Consider the following 13,992-nt stretch of genomic DNA (forward strand, 5'->3'; position numbering starts at 1 on the left):
TAAATAAAGCAAATTGATATGCATGAAAACCCCAATATGCTGCACCACTGTAGAAGCACTCGTACTACAAGCATCCTGTTAAGCCTCATATAGTCTACTGCTACAGAATTATTGTACGGCTCCCTCTCAACCCCATTCCTTCCCATATGCTTTCTGCTCTTTCATCTCCATTCCCTCAACAACCAACTCCTTCTAACCTCCCTTCTTTCCTACTACACTCCTACCCTGCCTCCATTTGCTTCCACCTTCACCAAAGACCCCAATGTGGTACATGGAGACATAGAACAAGTATACACTCACAAATTCTGGCTTTTTCCCATCCTAGCAAAGCCCAAGTGCTGCATACAGCTACCCAGACATGAATGGCTGGTGTGCAGGTATACACTAGTGCTCACATATAGAAAATGGATGTACTGTATACGCTCACTTTGCAAACAATCCACTCAGTTTGGCTCTTTTGCTGCCAGAGCCATTTTTGTTTTGCACGTTTAAGAAATTATTGCAGGCCTGAAGATTACACAACCCCCCCCCCCCCCCCCAACATCATATTTTCTGAAAGCAGACACCCTGGAGAATAAAATAGTGGTAGTTCCATTTTTTATATCACATATTAATGCAAAAAGTCTAAGAAATGCAAAATGTCAGTAAGAAAAAAAAAAAAAAAAACAAAACACTAAAGTAAGATTTAGGGCAAACAAACGCAATAAATAACCCAAATTTTTGGTAAAATAGGTTGTGCCAAGTAAATAGATACCAAACCTTAAATTTGCGTGCACCTATGAAATGGCAACAAACCTCAGTACCTTATATTTTCTATAGGCGACACTGCAAAGCTCCTATAGGTCATCAGTTTAGTGTATCACAGAGGAGTTTGTGCTAGAATTATTGCTCTCACTCCAGCGTGCACAGTGATATGCATCGTGTATCGCAATAATCGGTTTTACGCCTAGGCGCCCCGACGTTTGCATTTACATTTGTAAGTGCTTACATTTGGGGGTAAGAGGGTCTAAAACATTTTTTGGGGGGGATGTTATGCGTTTAGGTGTAATTAATTTTTTCCAATAAAAAAAACCAAACTTTTTTTCCTCATTACATAGGGGTGCCCTCTATGATGATTTTTTTGGTGTCGGGTTCTCTTTATTAAGACATGTCTTTTGTGGTCTCCACTAGATGTATTGCAATGCAGATAGCTTGTCCATTCTCCCCTCCACCCGCCAGCACCCATCATGGCGCTCCCCAGGCCCACAGATGGGCAAGCAGGGCCTGGATACATGGCAGGAGAGTACCACAGCCTGTGAAAGTGATTATGCAGAAGTGCAGCTGCCCAACTGCCTCCACCTGGCAGGCAGGTGGAAAAAAAAACAAAAAAAAAAAAAAACCTCAGTGGTGATTAAATAAACACACACAAAAAAACCCTCTATTTGTGTGAAAAAATTATAAAAATTCCATATGGGTACAATGTTGCATAACCACACAATTGTCAAAGTGTGAGAGAGCGCTGAAAGCTGAAAATTGGCCTGGGTACCAGAGGGGTAAAAGTGCCCATTAGGCAAGTGGTTAAAGGAGCTGCAGGAATATCTGGCAAGTACTGGATGTGGTACATGTGACAACAATCTCCTGTATTCTTCACATGTCTGGGCTATGGGGTAGAGTGGCAAAACAAAAGCCTTTTTTTTTTTTATTTAAAAAAAAAAAAAAAAAAAACATCCAAGCCTGGCTGAATTTTGCAAAAACGCATCTGAAGTCTCCCAAAAGCATGTGGGAAAATGTGTTATGGTCTGATGAAATCAAGGTTGAACTTTTTGGCCATAATTTCAAAAAGATATGTTTGCCGCAAAAACAACACTGCACTTCACCAAAAGAACACCATACCCACAGTGAAGCATGGTGGTGGCATCATGCTTTGGGACTGATTTCCTTCAGCTGGAACTGGGGCCTTTGTCAAGAGAGAGAGAATTATGAACAGATGAACAGTTCCAAAAACCAGTCAATATTGGCACAAAATCTTCAGGCGTCTGCTAGAAAGCTGAACATGAAAAGGAACTTCATCTTTCAGCATGATAACGACCCAAAGCATACATCCAAATCAACAAAGGAATGGCTTCACCAGAAGATAAAAGTTTTGGAATGGCCCAGCTAGGGCTCTGACCTGAATCCAATCAAAAATCTGTGAGGTGATCTGAAGAGGGCTGTGCACAGGAGATGCCCTCGCAATCTGACAGATTTGGAGTCACCTTTGTCCCCTGGGAAAGCATCCAGGTTAATACGGATTCACAAGGGAGATTATGTATTTATTAGAGCTCAACTCCATGCTTTACAGTTTGTAATTCTAGGTATTTACAACCCTCTTCCTTCTAATTTACAAGTGGTTAAAGAAGCTATGGTATTTGCTGCAGTATATCCCGAGGTTTATGTACTATGCTTGAGAGATTTTTAACGTCCTTATGGACCCGATCTTGGATAGATATCGAGACCCCTAACTTCTGCACCTCAGAGTTCCACTGCCTTAAGTCTTCTAGTGAATGAATTTGGTTGGATGTGACCTATGGCGTATTTTCAACCCATGCACTTGGGCCTACTCCTGGTGTAGTCCCAGTAGCGGTAGTCTCTGGAGTATTGACCCGGCCTTAGGGAATGATAAATTACTATGTTATCCGCCATTACTTACCTTGCCACAGGGGTTTTTGACCACTTGCTGCTACTACTTACTATCAACAACGGCCCATCTGGTGTGCGTAGGCCATGGCAGTTCAACCCTTTTGGCTATCGGTGATTGGTTTCAATGACAGGATGACCAGCCTACCATTTTTCTGGAGGCTCATGGAGAGAATAGGGACCTGATGTTTTGGGACACTTTCAAAGCATATTTCCATGGAGCCCTCAGGTTTACCAAATCCTATATTAAAAAGTAATCTCGCCAGGATGAGGAAGACATACTGAATGTTATTTAGGCCCCCCTGGCCTCTGCCACTACTGCTAATCAAATACATTGGGAGTATACAGTGGGGAAATTATTTATATGATCCCCTGTAGATTTTGTAAGTTTGCCCACTTACAAAAATTATTGGTCTATAATTTTTATCATGTGTATTTTAGTAGAGACAGAATATCAACCAAAAATCCAGAAAAAACACGATACAAATGTTATAAATTGAGTTGCAGTTTAGTGAGTAACATAAGTATTTGATCCCCAAGCAAAACATGACTTAGTACTTGGTGGAGAAACCCTTGTTGGCAAGCACAGAAGTAAGAGGTTTCTTGAAGTTAGTTACCAGCTTTGCACACATCTCAGGAGGGATTTTGGTCCACTCTTCTTTACAGATCTTCTCTAAATCCTTAAGGTTTATTGGCTGTCGCTTGGCAACTTGAAGTTTCAGCTCCCTCCATAAATATTCTACAGGATTAATGTCTGGAGACTGTCTAGGCAACTGCATGACCTTCATGTGCTTCTTCTTGAACCACTCCTTTGTTGCCTTGGCGGTATGTTTTGGATCACTGTCATGCTGGAAGACCCACCCATGACCCATCTTCAGTGTTCTGGCTGAGAGAAGAAGGTTCCCATCTAAGTTTTTACAAAACATGGCCCTGCCCATTGGCCCCTCAATGCGGCAAAGTAAGCCTGTACCTCTAGCATAGAAACAGCCCCAAAGCATGTTTCCACCTCCATGCTCGACTGTAGGGATGGTGTTCCTAGGGTCATAGGCAGCTTTTTTCTTCCTCCAAACACGGCGAGTTGAGTTAATGCCAAAGAGCTCAATTTTGGTCTCATCTGACCACAGCACTTTCTCCCAATCCTTCTCTGAATCATTATTTGTTTCATACGAATATATGAAGACACGTGGCCTTTGGCCTTGATTGTCAATGTCATACTATATTATGCATATATGCTTATGTACTTGCTTTAATGTCTGTGAACCGAAATGTGTGAAAAATTTGCTTACGTAAAGCTCTGCGTTTATTGCATTATTGTCTGACATCTCCATCATTAGAGTTTAAAGAATGCAAATTGTCTGTCAGTACTTTCTGATAACATGCTGCATTCATCTTGCCATCAATTTTCACTGCACCTTTAAAGCTCACACACTCCCAAAACATCAGTGAGCCACCACGATTCACAGTGGGGATGGTATTCTTGTCGCTTTAGACCTTGTTGACCTCTCTACAAACACAGCGTTTTTGGTTGTGATCATAAAGCTCACTCCAGATTACATTTTGGCAGAAGCTGTGAGGCGTGTCAAGGTGTTTTCAGGAATATTGTAACTAGGATTTTTGTGACATTGGCACAGTAAAGGCTTCTTTCTGGCAACTCAACCATGCAGCTCATTTTTGTTCAAGTACTGTATTGTGCTCCTTGAAACAACCACAGTGCGTCTTTTTCCACAGCAGCCTGTATTTTTCCTGAGGTTACCTGTGGGTTTTTCTTTGTATGCTGAACAGTTCTTCTGGCAGTTGTGGATGCAATCTTTCTTGGTCTACCTGACCTTGGCTTGGTATCAAGAGATCCCCAAATGCTCCACTTCTTAAGTGATTGAACCGTTCTTATGGACATATTCAAGAATTTGGATTTCTTTCTACATCCTTTTCAATCTTTATAGAAAGTTCCATTACCTTTTTATGCAGGTCTTTTGAAAGCTCTTTTTTCCTCCCCATTGCTCAGTATCTAGCATGCTCAGTGTATCCACATGACAGCTAAACAGGCTCATTGACTATTTATACAAATACACCAATTGCAATTTAAAAAGCCACAGATGTGGGAAATTAATCTTTAATTGCCATATTACCCTTGTCACCTTGTGTGTCTGTACCAAGGCCAAACATTTCAGGGTATGTAAACGGTTGATCAGGGCCATTTTGGTGATTTCTGTTATTACAGTGGCTTAATGGTTAGCATTTCCACCTGGCAGTACTAGGGTCTCTGGTTTGAATCCCAATCATGGCACCACCTGCCTGGAGTTTGCATATTTTCCCTGTGCCTCCGTGGGTTTCCTCCGGGTAATCCAGTTTCCTCCCACACTCCAAAGACACGCTGGTAGGTTAATTGGCTCCTGTCTAAATTGGCCCTAGTATGTGTATGTATGAATGTGAGTTAAGGACCTTAGATTGTATGCCCCTGGAGGGTTAGGGACGCATGTGAATTTACAATATATGTAAAGCGCTGCCTGAAATAAATAAATCATGATTTAAAAAGGAGCTAAACCACTATATGATAATAAGTAGCTTCGTATAATCACTACCCTTAAATAAAAGACAGTTTTGGGGCATGATCCGTCATAGTTTCAATATTAATGTCAGAATTTCATGATTTCTGCCAGGATATGCAAACCTTTGAGCACAACTGTACACATAAAAACCATTGTAAATACCTTTTCTTTTTTCTTTTATTTTTATTAAATAAGTGATCATAAAACCTCTATTCTTAGCTGCATACAGGATTTAGAGAGCTGGGGGTGGAGAAACAAAAAGTACACTGATGTTCCCCAGTGAACAGCTATTGGGGGGGGGGGGGAATCTGCACAAGTCTTGCCCATTGGAGGATAGACATGCTGTTCTCCCAGCACAGCCACAGACTATGCTAGGTTGGATAAGCTTTTATGCCTAGTTTGGTCAATTTGAAATAGGAAAGCAGGGGGGACTGGCAAGATCAGTAGGTATTTCACACAAAGGAAGAAATGGTAAAAACAGGGGACTGTTTACAAGTACATGGTAAAACAGACATCAGGAACATAAGAAGTTAGGGTAACATTCTTTAAATACTGTATAATTGAATTAAAGTTTAAAATTTTGCAAGCATATCGCATCGCTCCAAATATGCTTTGTTCTGGAAAACGATCCATTAAGACTTTCAATTCCTGCCAAGAATGACTCAGGCATCCAGTCTAACAGCTTTCTGATACACACCCACTCAGATTATGGAATCCAAACACAAAAGAAGAGAGGGATGGAAACTGATCAAGGAAACGCAGGGTAACACAATGCAGCACACAGAAGCCTGAAGCAATGAAACTAGACAGCTCTGGGTATACAAGTACAGAAGTCTCATGATGAATCGCATACTCCTGACCACTGGCCTATGTACTAGTTCAGAGGCAGAGACGTTGCACTTGTTCAGGGTCACTGAAAACCTAATAGCAGCTTCCTTCTAAAAAAATCTGGGAGGGGTGTAAAATTTTGCATCAGACTTCCTTGAAATGCAGTAAAAACAGCTCAAAGCAGAAACTGCAGCCTCCGGGAGTGTGTGTAAAAACCTGACCCGAACTCAGGTCAGACCTGATGGTAAAAGGGTAAAACCCAAATGCGTTATCAAGCTCATGGCTGCCTTACTGTCAACAGATGTAATCTGGGAAGCTCTACAGCCAACCAATCACTTTTAATGTCCCTACAGCAATCTGCCCTTGATTAGCTGCACTGGAGGGAAGAGGAGACATTGGAGTTCTAATAAACCCCTGATGTCTCCATAAAGAGTACTGGTCTCCTGCCCAAAGCCATCACATAAGAGGCGTTTTTTCCCCTAAAATGTAAGTAGGATAAATGGCTTTGAAAATATGTGAAATTGCACCAGCCAACATTTTTTTCTCCTGGGCCTGAAGCTTTTCAGAAAACTTGTTTCAGGGTTGCATGTCATTTTCTAGCAACATGCTGGTTTTAACATGTGTGTAATATTAGAAAATTGCCTTGGACAGCAAGTGGTTAAATTTAAAAAAAAAAAAAAAAAAAAAACTGGTATACTACACTCATAGTATTACAAAAGTGCTGCTGGACTAGTCATGCTGACTTTTGTGATAAGTTTAAAAAATTAAATAAAAATAAAACACCTTTGTAACTCTGCATCAGACACCTACGCTGCCAGAGACCACCAATCTTTGGATACAGAACTGCATGCATGATACAGCAAATGTGAACCCAGAATGGAGGTGTCAGACTGCTCGGGCAGAGTGTACCCAGATGAAATTCTTTGCATACCACGGATGTAAGGCCAGTGTCACATCGTGCACAAACTGATCTTATTTTCATTACTATTTTGTGTCCTAGAATTTTGTAACCAGTTTTAGAAATGATTATTATTATACAGTATTTATAAAGCGCCATTGGTATAAATAGGTCTTATCAGATGGATTCTAGCTTTTTCAAGTGCTACTGTGGTTCGTATATGCTATCCACACAAGCAAAGTAGGAGCAGTATGGGGATTATATAGATAAAAAAAAAAAGTTATATACGGAAGGGATGTAACATTCTTTTGTTTCTGCTGTGTGATGAGACACCTAGCTAACAGGTGGGAAGTCTCATCTTCTTTCACTCTGTGCACTGCTAGTAATACAAAGTCATGTCAGGGCTTACTGAGCTTCAAAGAGAGCAAACTGTTTGTGCCACTTAGCTGGTGCCTATGTGATTGAAGTTTCCAATTATTTTGTGGTGTCGTGAGGTACATTATTATTTTATTATACAGTATTTATATAGCGCCAAAGGGTATGCTCAGCGCTGTACAGTAGCAAGGGGGACAGAACATGAGACAAGACAGTAACAAAACAGTACGCGAGGGGTTCGAGGGCCCTGCTCTTTCGAGCTTACAATCTAGGAGGTACATTATCAAAGGTTATGATGGCATATACAGTTACCGGGAAAATGTTGTCTGATAAGAATAAGCGCAGTCGACATGGTCAACTGACCAAAAGAGACAAAGGACTTTAAGCAGGATTGTGACCCAGAATAAAAAAAGCTGCTGTAAAAGTGACTGCAGAGCTCAATCTCAGTCTTCCAAAGCCAGTGTCCACAAACTGTGCGGAGGGAACTCCATAAGCAAAACATTTACGGGCGAGCTGCATTTGCAAAATTACCAATGACAAATATTAATGCTCAGAATAGGAGAGAGTGGTGCAGAATCCATAAATCGTGGACTATTGATCAATGGAAGACTGTAATATGGCCCCATGAATTGAGCTTCACACTGTTCCCAACCACTGTGTTTACAGGTGAAAAACACCGTTCCAAGTTTACCAGGACACCATGAGTGTCTTGTGCCAATGGTAAAAAACATCTTGGTGGCACAATCATGGCTTGGGCAGCCATATCTTGGTATTCTGCAGGCCCCATCAGAACCCCGAAAGGTAGAGTCACTGCCAGGCACTATGTACAAATTTTGGCGAACTATGTGCACCCTATGGTGAAGACACCGATTCCCGAAGACAGCACGATTTACCAAGATATTAATGTTCCGATTTACACAGCTGGCGATATCAAATCGTGGTTTGACGAGCATGCAGATGAAGTCTTGCACCTTCCTTAGGTGCTGCAGTCGCCAGACCTCAATATCAAAAAGCCACTATGGTCAATTTTGGAGAACAAGGTTCGGGCACATTTTCTGCCTCCAGCATCGCTGCGAGAATGAGAATGATTTTTGCACGAAGAATGGTATCAGGTTCCATCATCCACTTCTATTTGTCAATTCCCAAGAGAATTCAGGCTGTCTACAATGCCAAAAGGTGGTCCAACACCATATTAGGTAAATATTTAGTTTTTTTTACCATAATTTTGTCCAATCCCTGTATATACATATACACACACAAACCGGTGTAATGCTGCAGCTTTCCCATTTTGGCTCTAATCCTGAGAAATGTGCAATCGCACTACCGAAGATCACGCAGTTCTTGGTCTGTTTGGAGCGAACGACAGCGACTGTCAGTCTCTCCACTGTCTTCCAGCACTCAGTGGAGCTTGGAGCTTGGACAAGGGAGAGGGGCAGGTGGAGCTGGTTCTGGCTCAGAGCTGCATGCTAAGAGGTAGCACCAGCCATTAGACAGCTAGGTGGATCCAAACAATATTGTCAGAATCTTTCCAGAGCCTGGGGCGGCTCTGCTACAACAGTTGACAGTCTGCAATAGCCTGCTATCAAGCTGACCGTCTCCACAAGACAAAGTTTTGAAAAACTTGCCCCATAAAGCATTCAGTGCTGACAGCTTCCATCTTCACCTGGTCTTCCAGTTTTGTGGGCTGTGGCCACTTGAATGGACACATGATATCATTCCTGCGTATGCTCAAGGGAGCCACGATCGTGGCACAGCGCACATGCACTGGTGACGTCACCGGCTGCAGAGCTAGAGAATATCTCCTAAACGGTGCATGTGGGTATGACTGTAGCATGTGACAGCCCGGCTCAAATGGGGAAATATTGAGGTGACAATGTTGCCAGCCCCTTTTTTAAAAGTGGTTTGGGAAAATTCACTTATATTCGCCTTTTGATGGTGAATAATTTTTTATATGTGATCTGTATTTAATAAAGGTTTGTTTTTTTTAAATTTTTTCACAATATGCTACAGTTGGTTTCCTTGTGAGTCTGCTTTCTATAGGTTAGTGCCTCTTTGGTGTTACCTATATACATTTTTGGTTGGTGCATGCAGTTGTACATATGTATACTTTGTTTCTATTTTTTGTTCACATGCCCATATACTGTAGCCATGTTTCGATAGCACCGTTCTATACAGGAGTATAGCAGAGCACACCAATTCATGCCTGTACTCTGCATCTGGACTACCTGGGTGGAGGTAATAAGCCGGGCGTTATGCTGAATGGGCTCAGGTTGCCTGTGTGGAAGAGCCCTCAGAGAGATTTCCACTCACTTCCTCTATGGCTAACATTTTACCAGACAGGAACACATAGGTTAAACTTAAATAAAGGAATGCGCTAAAACCACAAACTATTCCCAATTTAGTGTAGAAACATTAGTGCAAAAGATATATATATCTATTCTCAATTAATATCAAAAAATCTCAAAATTATGTGCAAAACTATTTTTTAGTGCATAAGTAATTTAAATAATTAAATTTGTGAATATAAAAATTGTTCAATTTTGAATTTCTTCAAATGTCCAAACAAATCCTTTTCAAATTCAAGTGCTCTCAAAGAAATTGTGCCAAAATTCACCACCAAAGTAAAGTTGGGTACCTCACCAGAGCTCCATGCTGATCAATCTCTAGATCAGCAAAAAACGCTTTTTGCTCTGGGAACAGATGCAATAAATCTTTTTTAAATTGTTGGATATTTTTATAAAAAAACTGGCTGCACCATGATTTTTTCTTTCATTCCCAAACATGACCTCGGTGGAGAGATATAAAAAGAGAGAGTGATATAATGCTCCTGGAATCGTTATATTGAGTGGTGGATACCTACCTTATGGATGATTGTGTAGCTATTGATCATCACACCTGAGAAGTTGATTTATTGCATCTGCTCCCAGAGCAAAAATCGTTTTTTGCTGATCTAGAGATTGATCAGCATGGAGCTCTGGTGAGTTACCCAACTTTACTTTGGTGGTGGATTTTGGCACAATTTCTTTGAGAGCACTTGAATTTGAAAAGGATTTGTTTGGACATTTGAAGAAATTCAAAATTGGACAATTTTTATATTCACAAATTTAATTATTTAAATTACTTATGCACTAAAAAATAGTTTTGCACATAATTTTGATATTTTTTGATATTAATTGATATATATATATATATATATATATATCTTTTGCACTAATGTTTCTATACTAAATTAGGAATAGTTTGTGGTTTTAGCGCATTCCTTTATTTAAGTTATAGCACTAAGAAATTTATTTGGTTTCTTTGAGGTGGAATTGCTGCTTTTAAAGTATTAAGGGTGTGGCACTTTTATTACACTTGTGATATTGTTAGGAACACATAGGAACTTTCAAACAGCACCACAGACAGAAAAAAAATGTATTTTTGTAATAGAGTATTTTTTTTTTTAGTGGAGAAGGGGAAGTCTAGAACCTCTTGTGCTGTGGGCCTGTTGCAGATTTTTCCCCTCACTTCCTTTCTGGTAAACCGTTGTCAGTTGGAAAGAAAGTGAGGTTAACCACTTGCTTCCCACCCACAGTAAATTTACTGTTGGTGAGTGGCAGCTACAGGCTAAGAGATGTATTGGTACACAATGCTTTAACAATGTAAAAGTAATTTAGCTGGGGGTTATATTGCAAACAAAGAAAATGACTTGAAGGTTTGTGAGACAGAAACCATTGTAATTAAATGGCCATTTTCCATCATTTGTACACATGAACAGCAAGATATTAATTTCTTTCATTAGTCTACCTCAGCATGTGTATTTCAATGTACTATCACATACAATCAGCAAATACTGATGTGATGATGAATGGATGATATATAAATGATGGATAGATGAAGAATGCATGGCGGGATAATAAAATGATGGATGGATGCTGAATGGATGGATAAGTGGATGATGAATGGATGGATAATATTGATGATGATGTATGATAAGGATGCTTGGGCAATAAGTGTTCTCTAGTACAACTTACCATTTTGTTATTGAGGTCTGATAAACAGAAAATATTAGGGCAAAAAGATGGGCTGAAACAAAACCATTCCCACTGAGCAATCATTTGTGTTGAGGTTTGGGTTATTTTATTACTGCTGCCTATCCACACATTTCCATATGATAGCGATTTACTTAGCCTGTCGACCCCACCAATAAATTACATTTCTTTTAATCTCCACCATTAATTTTGCAACAAAATGGATTACAATTACAGTATGGATGGGGGTCTCGTCTACAAAACAGTCAAGGCCAAACTACAGTGTTCCAGATTTGTGTCAAACGAACAAAAAAACAAAAAACACATCAAGAGAAAGAATGAAAGAAAACTATATTAATGACCACATTACTTTTTCCATTTTCCATCCAATTTTGAACGCTTCCTCCACCAAAGGCCGCTGCTCCTGGAACATTGGAAACAGAAGCAACAGTCAGTGTAATAACAAAGAGAGTCTATTTGGAAGACTACAGTAGCTAAAAGTTATAGACTAGTTTAAAGTGGTTGTAAACGCTGAAACATATCCAGTGAAGTGCTTGGCATCATGTGATACACTGAGATGAAACAAATCCTCCTACACAAGTTGTACCTGTTTTTCTGAGGTATTCTGTTCAACACATCCAAAGTTCTGAATTTTTAAAGCTTACCCGAGAGTTCAGAAAAAAGGGGGCGGAGACCTGAAATTACAATCTGCAGGGCGCAGTGAGGAAAGTTCTGACAGCTGATTGGAGGGAAGGGACACACCCCCCTACACACAGCTCACAGGAACAGGAGCTGAGGCTGTCAACCAGTTGGAGGTCCATCCTCTGTCACCATATTTTTTTCTTGGTGTCAGGAAAACTTGTCAGAAGTGACTCATGCTGATAGCAGAGGAATGAGGCAGCAGACAGAAATGACATTTAGTGCTCTGGATTCAGACAATTACACACTATAGAGGAATATAGTTATATGGTCATATTTCATGTCTGAGGCTTAAAACCACTTTATTCTGCTCTCTCCTCCAATCAACATTAGGGATGAGCTCAGGTATGTTCAGATGCGAAGAAGCAGCAAACACAAATGCTCCTGCGCTTGGGGATGGACTTGATGCAGGCTACAACCACATTAAGAATGTCCTGGAACATGCACACCTTGCTGCCCTCAAATAGACCGGGGGAATCCAAATATACTGAATGAGGAAAGAGCAAACAGAGGACGCACAGGCCTAGTGCATTACCATAAAAATGTTTAATAAAAAATAAAGTAGGTGTTGTACTCACAAACGACAATGTGGTCAAGGCACATCATAAAGAACAGCTGGGTCAACACCGCGCTGAGTAACAGTCCTCAATAGAGAGTAAAGACATCCAATAGGCTGACACGTTTCGAGGACTTGCCTCTTCCTCTGAGCTTTAAGGAAGAGGGCTCTGAGGAAGAGGTAAGTCCTCAAAATGCATCAGCATTTACAAACTATGGTATACATACTGGAATTTTTATTATACACTAGTAATGGCGGTGATCAGCGACTTAAAGTGGGACTGTGAAGCACAGTGGGCAATCTGACACTGAGTGGGAAATGACTGACATCTCCAGTGACACTAATACAGTGATCAGTGCTGATAATATACACTGTTACTGTACGAATGACACTAGCTGGGAAGGGGTTAACAATTACAGGCAAAGGGTTAGCTGTGTGCATACAATGTTTACTATGTGTTCTGTTTTCCCTAAGCTTTGCAGGGAGAGAAAAAAAAAAAACGGCACATCACTGCTGTTTGTAGAGAGCTCTGTGTTGTTTACCAACACAGGGCTCTCTTCTGTCATTCGCTCAGCTGATCAGCGAGTCCCAGCCTTAAATCACTGGCCAGGACCCGCTGATCAGCTTGTAGTGTATCAAAATACCAAATCAAATACCTGTATGTGATTTAGTGCAGCGGGGTCACCCTTATGCAGTATGAGTGCAGTGGCCAGTCCTGAAGGGGTTAATGCAAACTGGCTTTGTTAACAGGGGCACAGTCATGCTGGAACAGAAAGGGGGCTGAGGCTTCCCCCACAAAGACTTACCACAAGGTTGGAAAGGAATCAATGCTGTCTAGAATGTCTTTGCTTGCTGTAACATGTAATACATTCTACTGAAAAAACCTAAGTGCAAAAACTTGAAGGGGTATCCACATACGTTTGGTTATACAGTGGTTATGATAGCCTTTATATGTCAATTTACATTTTTAATAAAAAAAAAAAAAAAAAGGCTTAAAAACTAGCCAACCTAACAGCCAGCCTGGCCTAGAAAAAAAGGTACAGATTAAAATTTACTGAATACAGTTAGATGCCAACTTACCGATACTTTCTTATACAGCTCAGCAAGATCTTCTAATAGCTCAATAAAGTTTAACTCTTTTATTGTCATCTCTAAACTATGTGGTTCTCTGAAAAACACAACATAATAACAGATTAAATTGTGCCTTTATGTAGGAGCATCTTGAAAGGAACAATTCATATTTTTGAATTCTTAAAAGTTTCCTAATTACATGTGAAAGTGGTGCGATTGATTTACGAAAGTATTAATGTTGTTTATAAATTTGTTTCCATGTATAACCATATGGGTATATAGGAGAAGGCACATTTACACACCGACCACTATATTGGGTACAGCTTGCTTGTACCGGGTTGGACCCCCTTTTGC

The 13,992-nt window shown here is 40.4% G+C and overlaps 1 protein-coding gene across 3 annotated transcripts in view; it reads right to left on the minus strand.

Moving 5' to 3' along the window:
• Positions 1 to 13,992, minus strand: part of TTC3 (tetratricopeptide repeat domain 3) — a 192,774-nt gene that overhangs the window by 136,237 nt on the left and 42,545 nt on the right. For all 3 annotated transcript variants that reach the window (XM_089677913.1, XM_089677912.1, XM_089677911.1), the window contains 2 exons: positions 13,648 to 13,735; positions 11,683 to 11,736 (listed from right to left, as the gene is read on the minus strand). In XM_089677913.1, coding sequence (XP_089534039.1) covers positions 11,683 to 11,736; positions 13,648 to 13,735 — 142 coding nt within the window. The remainder of the gene's footprint in view (positions 1 to 11,682; positions 11,737 to 13,647; positions 13,736 to 13,992) is intronic.

Source organism: Staurois parvus, unplaced genomic scaffold (assembly GCF_062004578.1).
Source record: "Staurois parvus isolate SC_StPar_1 unplaced genomic scaffold, SC_StPar_1.0 ptg000195l, whole genome shotgun sequence".
In the NCBI taxonomy this organism is placed as follows: Eukaryota; Metazoa; Chordata; class Amphibia; order Anura; family Ranidae; genus Staurois; species Staurois parvus.